This window comes from Sander vitreus, chromosome 11, assembly GCF_031162955.1.
Source record: "Sander vitreus isolate 19-12246 chromosome 11, sanVit1, whole genome shotgun sequence".
NCBI classification, from domain to species: Eukaryota; Metazoa; Chordata; class Actinopteri; order Perciformes; family Percidae; genus Sander; species Sander vitreus.
Genome location: NC_135865.1, coordinates 28,516,923 through 28,532,933, shown reverse-complemented (window position 1 = coordinate 28,532,933; position 16,011 = coordinate 28,516,923). Strand labels below are relative to the sequence as shown.

Sequence of the window (16,011 nt, the reverse complement as noted above, 5' to 3'; positions counted from 1 at the left end):
AAAGCCTGACAGAGCTGGCGTTGGATATGAAAAAAAAAAGAAAAAAAGACATTGAATCAAGCCGCCCTATCAGGCAGGTATTTCCGTTGTGTGTGCTCACCTGCTGTGTCAAAGTACAGTGACATCTACTTGGAAACAGGGTATCAGCATGTAGCTACAAGAGTTTCTCCGGGCTTAGTGGGACACTGATAGACAGGCAGAAGACAGGGAGGGAGGGAGGGAGGGGACGGGTGTCAAAGAAGAAATTTAGAAAAGCAAGTGAAGAACAAGGAAAGAAGAAAAGACACAAAAAAGAGGAGAGAGAGAGTGAGGTTGTCCTCTTGGTGTGAAAGCAGCCAGTGTGTGAGAAGGGCCATGCAGGAAAGGGGGAGGATAAGGGGAATGGGGGAGAAAAGAAAGTAAAGAGAACGAGACTGTTTGAAGCAAAAGAGAACAGAGACAGCCTTCATGGTTGAGCTGGTGAAAGGGGTGCCCTCTTAAACCTCCGCTCTGAAGCAAATGTATGTAAGTGCACACACACACACACACACACACACACACACACACACACACACGCCAATGGGATCTACCAATGCGCTCATCCATCCATCCAGCCGGGGCACTGCAGCCTGTGGTTGTTTACCCAGGATGGAGCACCATACCTGGGATGGCTGACTGACCAGGAAACCCTGCAGAAGGCCTAAACAAAAAGGCCCACACCAGGGCCCCAGGAAGTGCGTCAGGCTTTGAAGCAAATTGAACATACAGTAGTGGCCAAACAGTGGAATTACAACTCCTGACCCGTCACGTGATGCCCTCTGGCCCAAAAAGTTTTGTTCCCGTAGACTTGCATGGCAAAAGAGAAGTCTGTAAATCAGTCGATACATGTTTTAAGCGGCTCAAGCCCCAGAAAATGGCTCGTTTCAATATCAGAATTTGATCAATTTGGAAAGTCTAGAAGAGCCGCACGATAAAATCATTTGCTGCTCCTGCTCTGTGGGCCGCACAGTGCGGAAGCAGCAGCGATCATCCAGGTAAGTACCGTATTTTCTGACTATAAGTCGCTCTGGAGTATAAGTCGCATCAGTCAAAAAATGCGTCACGAAGAGGAAAAAAAACATATACAAGTCGCACTGGACTATAAGTCGCATTTATTTAGAAATTTATTTCACAAAATCCAAGACCAAGAACAGACATTTAATCTGGAAAGGCAAGTTATTAAACTCCCCAACAGCAGCCAGAACAAGGGGCTGAATACGGTAGGTGTCCTCTACGTTAACGTAACACATTAACAGTTATTAAACTACCCAACAGCAGCCAGAACAAGGGGCTGAATACGGTAGGTGTCTCTACGTTAACGTAACACATTAACAGTTATTAAACTACCCAACAGCCCCCAGAACAAGGGGCTGAATACGGTAGGTGTCCTCTATGTTAACGTAACGTAACGTAACTGCACTGTTGACGAGCCTCTCCCAGCAGCACGTTGTTCAAGCACCCATCTGTGGACTCCTTCCTCCAGCTCTGGCCATCTGGATTTCAGCGCGACTAGCTTTCTTTGTTTTCTTCATTGCAGTAAGACTAACCTTTTCTCCAGTCCCTCACAAGTTTCTCTCTCACTCCAAACTCTCGTTCTGCTGCTCGATTACCGTTTTCGGCTGCGTGTTTTACTACCTGCAGTCGCCTGCAGCTTCTTTTCTTTCTCAGTTGTCTTTAGGAGCAGCATATAGTCGTCACAAGCCTACAGCGCCTCTCGCGGCTGTAGACGGTAATGTTTTCAGCATGAAATAACATTTAAAACATGTTAAATTATATATATTTTGATATATAAGTCGCACCTGACTATAAGTTGCAGGACCAGACAAAGTATGAAAAAAAGTGCGACTTATAGTCCGGAAAATACAGTAAGTAAAGTTTATTTGTATAGCACCTTTCACAGATAAAAATCACAAAGTGCAAACAAATTAAAATACAAGAACATTTTTAATACAAATAGAAAACATAACAAACATCCAAAAAAAACCTCGACTAACTAAAAGCCTGCTTGAATCTGAGTCTTCAATTGCTTTTTAAAAGATTCGACAGAATTCACACAACGTAGAGAGGGACGCAAGACATTCCACAGCCTAGGAGCCACTGCTGGGAATGATCGATCCCCTCTAGTTTTAACCGAGTTCTGACCGAGTGACCTCAGACTACGGGTGGGAGTATGAAGCTGTATCAAGTCAGAGATGTAGGGAGGAACTTGACCGTGCAGGGCTCTAAAAGTAAGGACCGGTCTCATTTATAAATGAGACCCCAGGATTTTAAATTGAATTCTGTACTGGACTGGTAACCAGTGAAGTGATGCTAAAACAGGTCATTTTTGGCTCCATGTGCCGTTGAGCAACTTTCATAAGAATGAATGGGGCTCCGCCTTGAATGCTGTATCCATTTTTTATTATACATCCATGGCCCACACACACACACACGCACACACGCACACACACACACACACACACACACACACACACACACACACACACACACACACACACACACACACACACACACACACACACACACACACACAGGGAAGTTTCCAAAGTGGAAAAAGAGAGTCTGTCCAAAGCATATGCTACATGCTTTCTGCTTTCCTTTTCTTTACTTAAAGCAACCTACCTTTCTTTGAAGGCCTTTTCACCCATTTCGCGGGCTGCTCTGCGGACCTCTTCCGGAACGGCATCTTTCTCAGCCTGGGACACCTGGTAGACTTTGTGTCCTGCATCCAGCCGATAGGGACCACCTTTGCCACCCAGCCCCGCCGTGTCTCTGCCACCTGCAAAGAAACATCTTATTAGAGATGAACCGATCACAGTTGTTGCAGGCACTTTCGAAAACAAATAAGTGATTCTAAAGAGAGTTTCAAGAAAGAGTTTCCATTAACTCAGTAAAAAGTTCCCACTGATTTTACCATAAAATTAGCACATTGACATACACGATCAGTCGTTGAACTATTGATAAGTGCTTCTCTGCTTACTTTTTTTATTAACCTTCCACGAAAAAGTTGAACACCAAGGGATGGAATTAACAATTTCATGAAGATGTATCTTTGGATTCTTGTTTAATTGATTGTTTAGTGTATAACATTTCAGAAAAAATAAAATGCCCGTCTCAATTTCCCAGAGCTCAAGATGATGTCCTTCAACATCAATCATCAAAATTGGTGTCTATTCATTTTCTATTGACTGACTAATGAATTAACAAGCCAACTGTTTCACCACTATGACTGCCCCTTCACATTTATATAGTCACATACAGTATATATAAGTACAGTTTTTACTACCATCCTCTAAACCTTTTAAGCAGTTGAGCAGACAGAGGCTAAGTGCCTTGCCCAAGGGCAACTTAGCACCACTGCTGTACTGTCATATATACACCTTTTTACGTGCCATCACTCATAATGTGTGTGTGTAAAATTTCATCACAGATTTCAATAGATATATATATATATATATATATATATACCTATACCTATATATATTTAGTGCATGTTACTGCTGACCCAGAAAGAAACACTGGTTACCTGTGCCTCCTGCCCACTGGTTTCCCCCAACGTGAGGAGCGTTGTTGGGGTCGAACTTGCCATGTTTCGGGGCACTGACATCCAGACCGCTGTCCCTCTGGATGGTAATCTGAAAGGAGAGGAGCGAGAGATACCATGTGGGTCAGCTTAAAGCATATAGGTGCAGATTCACATACATCTGTGCAGATGTTCTAAGCCTCTGAAGTGAGACAACAGATGCCCCTAGCTTATAAGGGTTAAAGGTTCGGTTCAGCCCCAACTCACAAAAAGAAAACTATTGTAGAAGAATATTTTCTACCCATCACCATCTTGCCATGTATATGGTCTGTTATTTTTCCAAAAACAATGACTCTGTAACTCTAGATAATCTATTTCTATCCATCCCGATAATTATATCCATCTATACTCTCTTCAAAGCCACCAGACTCATTTGACAATAGCAGTCATTTTACCTCACAGAACACGGGAGTTGCTGATCTACCGCTGCCTCCATTGGTTAGTTTTATGAGCTCCTGACATTTTTCATTTTGAAAAACCAAAGTCACACAATAACACAAACTAACTAAGCACCGGAGGCAGCGGCATAGATGTTTTTAGGTGTCTAAAATGCATTTAGCTGTTGCCCCCTTATACAGCAGGACATTGCTTAGCTTCCGTGTTGGCAATCCTGCCTGCTTCTCCAAGAAGTACCTCATACAACCATACTTCAAAAAATCTGAACTATGCCTTTAGATAACCAGTTATTGGATAACATTTGAAAATGGCTCAGGGAATCTGTTTCATGAGAAAAGCTGCAGTGTTTACAGCGTTAAAACACTCCGAAAAAAAGCTTCAAAGAAAACAAATTGGGTTGCAATTGTAGTATTAACCCTAACCCTTTGCCACTAATAGAGACTTTTTTGATAACCTTCAGATGCATTGAATCAGTATGTGCGACAGCCAACAAAACACCTAAACAATCAGCTACCTCTCACGCAGTCGGAGCATTGAGAGAATGCACTTTGTATCTCTAAGGTCTGAGCTTTCCACGGGATAGACAGAATAGTCTTTGTCTTTCTCTGCAGGAGAGCGATGTAGAGGGCAGGGAGCGGCGACACAGAGAGGCTAAGGCTTTTGGATTTTGGATTTTCTTTGGTCCATCTCAACGCCACCATCGGTGCCAAAATCAGCATGCTGGCTCTCATACTGAGGCCGGGCGGCCGGCCAGAGTCTGGCATGCATGAAGGAGTGAGAGAGGAATGGGTAGTTCAGTGGGAGACTAAGTGTATCCCCTGTAGTTCAGCTGCATTCTTACATACTGTGGGGAAACTGAACGGTATCTTTGGGGAATGAGGTTTGGTTGTCAACTGTGGACGGCTGTGTGTGTTATTATCTTTGCTGTTTTTTTTATTTGGGTCATTCAGGTTTTTTTTATTATTATTTTCAAACTGGTCCAAAAACCACTCAAGTGGTATCAAATGTGGGGGGGAAAAATCAGATAGAGGAATGGTAAAGACAAAGTCAAAACTGTTTAAAGGAAAACGGCTGCTGTTACTTGACATTTGAGAGAAATATTATATACAATAATATAATATGTAAATATACATACGCATACTTATGCACATATTGATAATAGTGCACCCTTTCATTGGCCATAGGCCAGTGTCATATTTAGACTTTTTTCATTGTCACAGGCCCCTTCCGTCTTTGCTGTTTTTGATTTTTTCTTGGTTTGTCATGCACTGAGCGGTTGAACAGACACTTATCTAGTAGGAGCAGCAGTCCAGCTGAGAGACACCCCCTTCTGTCCCTCCGTTGACCCACTGTCCACACCTCAAACTGACACTGAGGAGCTCAGGCTCCGTCCTCACATCATCAGCAGAGCTCTCTATATTTAGCACAGATTAGGAGGTTCAGTCTGATATAAACCATGTCAGATTACAAGGACAAGATAACACTCACTGTGGGAACCAGCTCGTACAGTGGACCGACGGGAAGTGTTGGACACAGCAACGTGACATCATGACTTTGCGTAAACATACACGCCCACTTTCCTAAAGCCAAGTGGCATGTTATCTGTACGCATTTTGAGCTATCCGCATGTATGTCTACGCTGTATACTACGGACGTAAACATACATGCCACTTGGCGTGTTATCGCGTAAACATACACGCCCTTTCTTACTATTCGCTACGGCATCAATTGACACACAATCGCAAGGTAAAGCAACTCAATGGAGGCCAAACGGCGTTGATAAACACGCTAAAAAGCGAGTATGCGTCTTGATAACACGCCAATAATGGCATACGAATTGGCGTGTTATACATACGCCACTTCATGAGATCAGTCTGGACAAAATATGTTTTATATTTCTCACGCAGATTTACACTAAACAACACACTAAGGCTACGTTTAGACTAGGGGTCTTCAACGTCTTTTAGCCCAGGGACCCCTAAGCTGAAAGAGTGACAGATATGGCGTCAGGTTTATGTCATATCCCGCGAGTGCGATAAAACATGCTCACAAGGAAATTATATAATTCGTGCAGACATTACTCTTCGCGTGTGAAATGATATCATTTGCTTGTGAGCATGTTTTCTTGTAGGGAGTAGGGACCCCCTACTGCATATGTTGTATACAACTGAGTTGCACATTAAACTGGGCCCAATGGATGAAAGTAAATGAATAGTATTTATACATCATGCTTTAACGTTTAACATAAATGTGGAAGGCACAGTGAATCTTTAAGCTTAACTGTATGGCTACCGTAGTGGCAACCTTACCTATAGTAGGCTTATCTTACTACCTGTAGCACACTTGTTTTGTGTTTGGTCAGCTTGGTCATATTCTACAGTAATTGGAGGCCTACATGTTTAATGAACAAAAACAATATTGACTCATCTCTCAGTAACATAGCATTAAACAGTCCCTCCAGGATTTCGCAGCCTTTTTTTAAGATTGTTGCGCCCCAAAATGCCTGATTTTGTGGGAGCTTTTGTAAAACATTGTGATAAAAGTTGCCATGTCTTTTGTATTTTTGTTGCAATGAAGTTGCGAGAGACAGTGAGAGTTGCTTTTTTGTATAGTTCTTTAAAAATAAAAAATGGAAACTTATTTTGGGGAGAATAAAACTACTCTGGGCTGAGATTTCCTAGTAACCAAAAAGGCTCAGGATGCTGTAAATGTTGGTATAATATGAAAATGGCTGGTGGGTTTAAGACAACAAATAATCATTTATTGAAAGAATCAAATTTGAACATACGTGTCAGTGGCTTGTTGATCTTGACATTGTTAGTTATTTTCCTAACCTGGCCTGGGACACACATTCATACGGTTTGATTAAGTACTTATGGGACTTTAACTTATGATTGCACTGACAATAACGACCATAGCTGTCCTCAATTTAGGTCATCGTGTATGACTCATCTCCATTTTTTCCTGCATCCACCGTGTGTGTGTGTGTGTGTGTGTGTGTGTGTGTGTGTGTGTGTGTGTGTGTGTGTGTGTGTGTGGAACTGAGCAGCAGGGAGCCGACAGGATTAAAACAGCAGCAGCTTGCTTGCTCTTGCTGCGCCACTTGTTCGAAAAGTAGGCAACCTTCTCTTTTTCTTTACTTCGCCCTCAACAGAGTACAGTCACAGCTAATGCTGACTCCGCGGCGGGCCTTTTAACACCGGGGATATGTCACCACACGTTTTTAACCGATCATTTTCGTTTCGTCTGTACCTCAGCTCAGCTACATGGTTTAGACTAGCGCTGAAAACTACTTGACAAAAGTCTGGAGTTGACGGAAATATGCGTGGTCAAAGCCCCGGCTGTGAACGGTTTCATTTCCTATAAGTTCTTCACAATAAAAGTCCTCCGTTATTTTGGTATTTGAATGTTTTTATTATGAAGCAGCAAAATCCAGAAATGTTGGGCATTCATTGGCAGTAACGTAACGCGACTCCTATAAGCATTGTGCATTGTTTCTTAGCAACAGCATTCTTTGACAAAAGCTGTCCAATCCATTACAAGGAATGTTTTACAATCCACCCGCCACTGTGGCTGGTATACAAGGCAAAGTCACTTTGAAAAAGTACCCGCCATTGGCTGGTGGCGGGTGCTAATTTCCCACCCTGAAACAAATGTTTTTTTCTTCACAAAATACAAAATATACAACAAGTAACATTAACAAATCCCCCCCCCCCCCCATCAGAATAGGTTTACATGGTTTAATTTTCAAAAAACACCATATTTTTGATGTACTGCACATTGCTGCAGCTCCTCTTTTCACCCTGTGTGTTGAGCTCTCTGTTTTAGCTACAGAGTGAGACATCTCACTTCTGTTCCATCTTTGTTGGGAGTCGCACATGCTCAGTAGCTAGGTAAGGACTACTAGCCAGTCAGAAACAGAGTATGAGGGCGTGCCCTGACAGTAGCTAGGTAAGGACTACTAGCCAGTCAGAAGCAGAGTATGAGGGCGTGCCCTGACAGTAGCTAGGTAAGGACTACTAGCCAGTCAGAAGCAGAGTATGAGGGCGTGCCCTGACAGTACCTAGGTAAGGACTACTAGCCAGTCAGAAGCAGAGTATGAGGGCGTGCCCTGACAGTACCTAGGTAAAGACTACTAGCCAGTCAGAAGCAGAGTATGAGGGCGTGCCCTGACAGTACCTAGGTAAGGACTACTAGTCAGTCAGAAGCAGAGTATGAGGGCGTGCCCTGACAGTACCTAGGTAAGGACTACTAGCCAGTCAGAAGCAGAGTATGAGGGCGTGCCCTGACAGTACCTAGGTAAGGACTACTAGTCAGTCAGAAGCAGAGTATGAGGTCGTGCCATGCTAGCAGCTAGGTGAGCATTATAACGTGTTCCAAAGTGACCACGTTTGTCTCTGAAGTAAAGGCTGGACTACAATAGAGCTGTTTGGAGCAGTTTGTGAACAGTGTTTTCTGTTGGAGATGGGAAGTCTCCAACAGTAATGTATCCAGAGACCATCTCTCAGGCATTTCTGCTTTTCAAGTTTTCCAATATCCGCCTTCACATCTGGAGCAGATGTTGGTTTTAAATGCCGTGCAGATGGGCACCGTGTTAATAGCTGAAAACGCTCATTCACTTTTACCACACACAGCGCTCCAGCAGGGTCTCAAACATCCTCACTGTGCCATGCAGCTGCAAACCAACAGAGCATCTGTGTGTGTAGAGAGCTTTACTTTCCTGAATATCCACAGGAGGTGTGTGTTTGTGGAAGTGTGTGTGAATGTGTGTGTGTGTGTGTGTGTGTGTGTGTGTGTGTGTGTGTGCTCACAGAAGTAACCAGAGAGAGCTCGGTGTCATAGCTCTGTGGCGAGGTAAAGGGTCAGAGGTTTGTCACCATAGGTCACCTCCGCCATGTGAGCGCTCTCCGATTACACACTAATGTATGCGTGAGTCATACACCGCAAACAGCACCAAACAGCACCAGAACACAGAGACGGGGACTCGAGTTTGAGACTCGGACTCGCGTCACACTTCAGTCGCACACAAAGTGACTTCAGATTTGACTTGAGACCCGTCCTCAAAAGACTTCAGACTCGAGCTGCGGGACTCGTGAACAATCTTTATTTTTAGGAAACGTCTGATGATCTAAAGGTTATTCCCCTCCCTGCGTAACCTCTAACCTACCTACGTAACACGTAATCTGCTCCGCGAGGCCACACATGAGAGAGGACAACAAACATGTTGACCGCACTGGCAGCTGCTGTGCCATTCATCAGAAGCTTTGGCTTTAGAATACTTCAGACAACAAGGCCCAAACAAAAGAAGCGCTGAATGCAAAATATGTGCTATCAAGATAAAGGATTCCGGCTCAACCACGTCTAATTTTATCAGACAGCTGAAAAACGCACCCTGATAGGTTAGCAAACATGTCAAGCTCAGCATTGGCCGTCTAACGTTAGCTTGCTTGCTTGCTTCTTGCTTTAGCTACGACCTACGGGAGGTTAACTCTGACTGTCGTTAGTTGATGTTATTATATATAGCTATGCAGTGTTCTAAGCAGCCTGGATGGAACGCAGCAGGTGATACAACACTTGCTATAACCACGAGAGACTGAAGACTTGACTTGGACGCTAGCTCAAAGACTTGACTTGGACGCTAGCTCAAAGACTTGACTTGGACGCTAGCTCAAAGACTTGACTTGGACACTAGCTCAAAGAATTGAGACTTGACTTGGACGCTAGCTCAGAGACTTGACTTGGACACTAGCTCAAAGACTCGTGAGTATCTCTACCAGAACATGAGCTTTGCTGCACACATGCCTGTGCCATGTTGGGCAGCGACGGTGTGCACCTGATGCGCGGGAATGTGTCTTCAAAAGGCTTAGCTGTACCGGCTAGACATATCAATCTCACTGAGTGTTTATGGATGTGATTACGATCACTTGATAAACAGCACACACACACACACACACACACACACACACACAGTTTTTTCCCTGACAACACAGCACCACTTCTAGGGTTGCACGATATTGACCAAATGTGATATTGCGATATCGATTATGAATATTTACGATATCGATATTAATTTCGATATTTTTAAACATATGTAAAATTACAAAAGTTATGGGGAAACGCATCAAAATAGATTCATAACAAATTAAACAAGTTTTCTTACAACACAGTTCATATTGGACTGGTCCAACATGAATAAATAAATAAATAAATAAGGACCATGTCTACAGAACAGGACATGTTCTACTGGTTGGACAGTATAAAATATATAAATAAAGAGAACAGGACATGTTCTACTGGTTGGACAGTATCAAATATATAAATAAAGAGAACAGGACATGTTCTACTGGTTGGACAGTATAAAATATATAAATAAAGAGAACAGGACATGTTCTACTGGTTGGACAGTATTAAATATATAAATAAAGAGAACAGGACATGTTCTACTGGTTGGACAGTATATAATATATAAATAAAGAGAACAGGACATGTTCTACTGGTTGGACAGTATATAATATATAAATAAAGACAACAGGACATGTTCTACTGGTTGGACAGTATTAAATATATAAATAAAGACAACAGGACATGTTCTACTGGTTGGACAGTATATAATATATAAATAAAGAGAACAGGACATGTTCTACTGGTTGGACAGTATATAATATATAAATAAAGAGAACAGGACATGTTCTACTGGTTGGACAGTATATAATATATAAATAAAGACAACAGGACATGTTCTACTGGTTGGACAGTATCAAATATATAAATAAAGACAACAGGACATATTTTACTGGTTGGACAGTATCAAATATATAAATAAAGAGAACAGGACACAACTTTTCTTTTGCTTCTCTGATTCGTTTTGTTTTGTTGTCTCTATTTCTTCCTTACACTGTCACTCTGTTGAAATATGCACACACGTGGTCCGCTCCATAGGGTTTGTCCCGTAGTGGACCCGTGCGCTGACGTGCACTAACATGTGCAAGTGACCCGGTAACTGGCCAATGAAACATGATCATTACAGCGTTTCAAGCTCTAAATCAAACACAACTAAGCCACACAGCCAACGGACGGGACGCAGCGCTAACCACTTCCATCAGGCCCTGATGGTCACAGTTCCCTGCTTGTCTTAGTAATCCACCGTTGTCATCACACTGTGTTTGGATAAACCTGCAATGCTGGTGACAACGTAACTTGTGGATGTGTCTTCAGGCTGGTAATGGACTCTATTCTGGATCAGTCACAACCAGTAAAGGGGTGACGAATGTTCTACTTTTGGTTTTTAGGAAAATGATGAGTGAAGCTTTATGACATGTGTCCATTCTGGGCTCCAAGAGCGGCCACACACGGTTCAAGTTCCTGCTCTGGTTGTGAAAGAGGTATGAGTCATGAGTCATTGGACAATGCAGCGACAGGGTGGTGTGTGTGTGTGTGTGTGTGTGTGTGTGTGTGTGTGTGTGTGTGTGTGTGTGTGTGTGTGTGCGTGTGCGTGTGTCACATTACAATGTCCCAGCAGGACCATTATTTTCTTAACTACATGAATACTATACATGAAAACATTTGTTTCTGATACGATCACCTAGCATTAGTGTCTCAGTCTGTTTACGGCTTCCACGCCAAAATGATGGGCGCAACGTGATTTCTCAGAAACATTATTATTAAGGATATTGTTGTAAAAAACAAAACAAAACAAACAAACATTTAAATAGGAAAAAACACTTGTTTAATTCCTATTTAAAAATAATAATAGATTTGAAGTTTTAGGGTGCTTTTAGCATCTCTTTAAATGGCTTCTAGAAACATTAGATCATTGAAGAGAAAGGAAACTACTACTTTTGAAATAGAGTCTCACTGTGTGGCTTAATTCTGGTTGTTTCAGGCTATTGTCGGCTCCATCCCATAGCTGAACATGTGATTTTCCTGCTCCAAACCAATTCCAAGAATACGGTGCGCGCTGCATCTTTAGGCTTTAAAGCAACCCTTTAGGGTGATGTCACAGACAGTGTGTATGTGTTTCTTCACAGTATTTGGTTGAAAACATCATGTAAACCAAGGATGTAATAATTACTATGTGGCTGTTGCCACTGGTCCCATTAAGCTAAAGATGGCACCTTTACCCCGAGACAGAGAGGCAAGACGAGTGTGGGGCAGGCGGTGGAGAAAACCTCATTTTTATGACTGTGGGAATCAATGTCTCTCTCTCCCAGCCTCCTCTCTCAATGACTTTTCCCCCTCTCGCTGTCTTTTCTTCACCCGACGTCTCTCTCTCCCTCTCTCATCTGCGGCCCATGCCTCGTCTTGTGACATTAATAGCCTCATAAATATCTGATTCTCCCTTTAGACGCCTAAAGACAGAAAGTGATTTAGGAGTGAAGACATCTGTGTGTGTGCAGTCACACAGCCTACTTTTGAGTGCTTTTTGGGAAGTGAATGCGTGCCCCTGTGTGAACTTGGGTGCATGCTAGCGTGTATGCGTGTGTTGGTATAAATGCATGTCTGTACATAAATGTTTAAACATGTGAAATTGTGTCTACGTTATGAGCCTGTAAATGTGAAACACTCTTTTATTTGTCTGAGCTTATGAATCCAAGGTATGCTGCAGGTGTCTCAGAACTCAAATTTGGTCATTTTTATACTTGAATTATGGTCTAAAGTATGGAAGAGTGTCCACGCTTTGTTGCAAAAAAAAGTTACATGCACATTTCAAGAAGGTTACTGTTAACTTCTGTTGTTTGCAGATTGTGGCACAAGTCTGCAAGGTGCTGCTGCAGACGATTTGAACTCTGACAGAGCGAGTGTATGTGTGCGTATGAGTGTGACTGATAAGACACCTTCAGCTTCAGTTGGGGAGGAAGGGAGGGAAAAAGATGGCAGGTGTCCAACAAGAGCCATAGAGGAAGAAAAAAAAACACCCACACATTGATATACGGGTGTAAAAACAAACCGTATTGTACAATTAAAGTTTCAGGTTGAGTGAGTGGCTATATAGGAGTGAACTGCTATCAATGTGGTCATATTATGCTGGATACCTGCTGACACATACTTGGCACTAGTTGAACAATAGACTGTGTTGTGTGAGAGATGATGGCTGATGTCTGCTGTGCATCTGTGTGTATAATGCGATGTCAACGGCGCTGTTATAGAGCAATGTCAGACAGTCATGCACACCTGCAGGCACACACGCATACGCATGCACTGACACACTGACACACACACACACACACACACACACACACACACACATGAACAGGCAAAGTCGAAGGCTAAGAGCTTTCGTCTTTCCTCTCGACAGACATGATCTTTGCTAATAAAACCTGATTACCTGGTGATTACCTGGTAATCAGCTCTGACATACTATACATATATACTATATTGCGCATTTTGACAGACTGTCTGTTCATGTTTACTGTGTTATTACTGATCCACATCACTAACTAGACTACATCTTGCACTAACTGTATATTGACTTCACTACTTCTCTGCATTCCTATAGACTATCTCTTTATATATACAGCGTTATAACTGATCACTGGATCCACATCAATATCTTGCCCACAATTTAATTTTGCACTGTTTTCTGACTCTTTACTACAGCTCAGCAATGTTATAGATTGTCTATTTCATGTATATTATGTTATCACCCTTTCACTTTCGCATATCCATCGACTTACTTACACCTCACTTTGTGCCGGCATTGAAATGCCTACTTAATCTGTACCTTTGTAGCCTATTGTATTTAGTTTTCGCACTATGTTGAATGTGAAACTGTATGTTGTCTTGTACGCTTACGCTTTTCTTGGCCAGGTCGCCGTTGTAAATGAGAACCTGTTCTCAACGGCCTACCTGGTTAAAAAAAAACATCCATACATCAAGAGGTAAGAAGATTTCTTTATGCCGGCACAAGTGTGTGTGTGTGTGTGTGTGCATTAGAGCTGCAAAGATTAATCGACTAGTTGTCAACTGTTAAATGAATCGCCAACTGTTTTGATTGAAGTCATTTTTAATGTAAAGAAAGTACACATTTTCTGATTTCAGCTTGTTAAATGTGAATATTCTTCTAGTTTCTTCTTTCCTCTGTGACAGTAAACTGAATATATTTGAGTTGTGGACTAAGCAAGACATTTGAGGACGACATCTTGGGCTTTTGGGACACGGACATTTTATAGACCAAACCAACTAATCCAACTAATCCATTAATCTAGAGAATCATCAACAGATTAATCAACAATGAAAATAATCGTTAGCTGCAGCCCTAATTTCTTTTATATCCTGCTTTCCCTTTTTCGTTTCATACTTTGGTCTAAAGCCTGATTGTTATACTCTTTAAGCGTGTCATAAAAACGAGGTATTTGGCAAGTATTGCATATTTGCCACATGCAAACGGGTGAGCTCATAAGGTCTGGTAAAGTAGTGTATCTCTGAGCAGATATACAGAGAGCCTTGTAGGCAGGTATGTTCATATACAGTAGTGCTACTGTTGCTTCCAGTGAGCTAACACAAAGCACAGGGAGCCTCCGACTTAAAATGACGTTGGACATAGGGAAAATCAAATTCCCCCCACCCCACCCAAATTGTTTAGAGTGGAGGCGATGTCAGACTGAAGATGGAAACGGAGTGTAATGAGTTGACAATTCTGTCTGATATCAAGAAATGATTTTAACATCTATATGGCATATTTTTATGACATATTTTCTCTTGCTCCTTTGCAGATCTGGAGCCCCAGTGCATATTTGCCACATGCAAACAAGTGAGCTCATAGTGAGGTGAGATGTATAAAGTAGCATATCTCTAAACAGATATACAGAGAGCCTTGTAGGCAGGTATGTTTAAATACAGTAGTGCTACTGTTGCTTCCAGTGAGTTAACACAGAGCACAGGGAGAGCCTGTGTAAGTCTGACCTACAGTGGACTCAAGGTGCCCCTTCAAAGACGACATGACTCCTGAAGAATCTAGGCCACGGAGGGGTCCCGTGTGTGCATTACAGGTGTGCAGGTGCATGGGAGCATGTGCATGAATGAATATATTCTCAGTCACAGCTTCATTTTTGGTTCAGTAGCCCTGGGTTAGACCGCAGCACACCCTTAAGGAAATCTATATCTCTGGAGTCATGGCAACACAGAATGAGTACGCAAAATCATAATGATTACTTCTCCTCATAACTTCTTGCAGGAGTAAAAGGTAGACAATGGTGAAGATCAAAACAAATCATTTTTACTTTCCCTTTATTTTAATTCCGGGGAAAACTACTTGTGTTTGGCGTAAAAGATGCTCAAACGGCACACAGAACTTAATAGTCAATTTGTGAATTTATATAACTTATTAAAGATTCAAGGGAGAAAACAGTCGCTCATCTACATCATCCAATTGTATGATCAGTCTCTTTAACATCCTCGTTTTTAGTCCACGTAAAGGCTTCTGTCTCTCACTGCCGTGTGCCCAAACCCCAGATGTGCATCAATGTCCACTACATTTGGGAGGCTACATTATCTAAAGAATGTATCTGCCTGTGTTGTGTATGTGGGCACCCTAACAATGCTTTCTCAGTATGCTGGTCTGAACATGCTCTGACCCATTCTGAGGGTCAAACCTATTGCATCATCAGCACAATGGCCGTCCATTCATACACACCCACCCAGAGTACAGCTGGGTCATTAAATTTCGGGCCTGGAAACATTCCGGTTAGCACAAAATTAGGAATGTTGCAGCAGCTTATATATTCTGGCAGAGTGAGGCAAGCATTCAGAGCCACTTCCAGCTGAAATCGTCTTCACTGTAGTTATTTATAAAGTAGCACTGCCCCTCTGTGGTTTGGAGAGAAACTGCAGGCTGCAAGTATTTCTATTCATTCATTTCTATTCACTACCCAATCATCTTTTTAAAATCAATGTATTGGATGGGTACGAGAAGGACTCGAGGTGATTGTATTGTGTACTGACTGTATTGTTCTTGGGGTTATATATTATGTCTAGTTTGGATTAGTTATTATTCGGTTTGATTTAACTGACAAATC

General features: G+C 42.2%; 1 protein-coding gene across 1 annotated transcript in view; it reads right to left on the bottom strand.

Moving 5' to 3' along the window:
• Window positions 1-16,011, bottom strand: part of vwa8 (von Willebrand factor A domain containing 8) — a 103,699-nt gene that overhangs the window by 16,279 nt on the left and 71,409 nt on the right. Inside the window, exons 38-39 of the mRNA XM_078262652.1 lie at window positions 3,545-3,653; window positions 2,641-2,797 (exon numbers count right to left, since the gene is read on the bottom strand). Of these exons, the coding sequence (XP_078118778.1) occupies window positions 2,641-2,797; window positions 3,545-3,653 (266 nt within the window). The remainder of the gene's footprint in view (window positions 1-2,640; window positions 2,798-3,544; window positions 3,654-16,011) is intronic.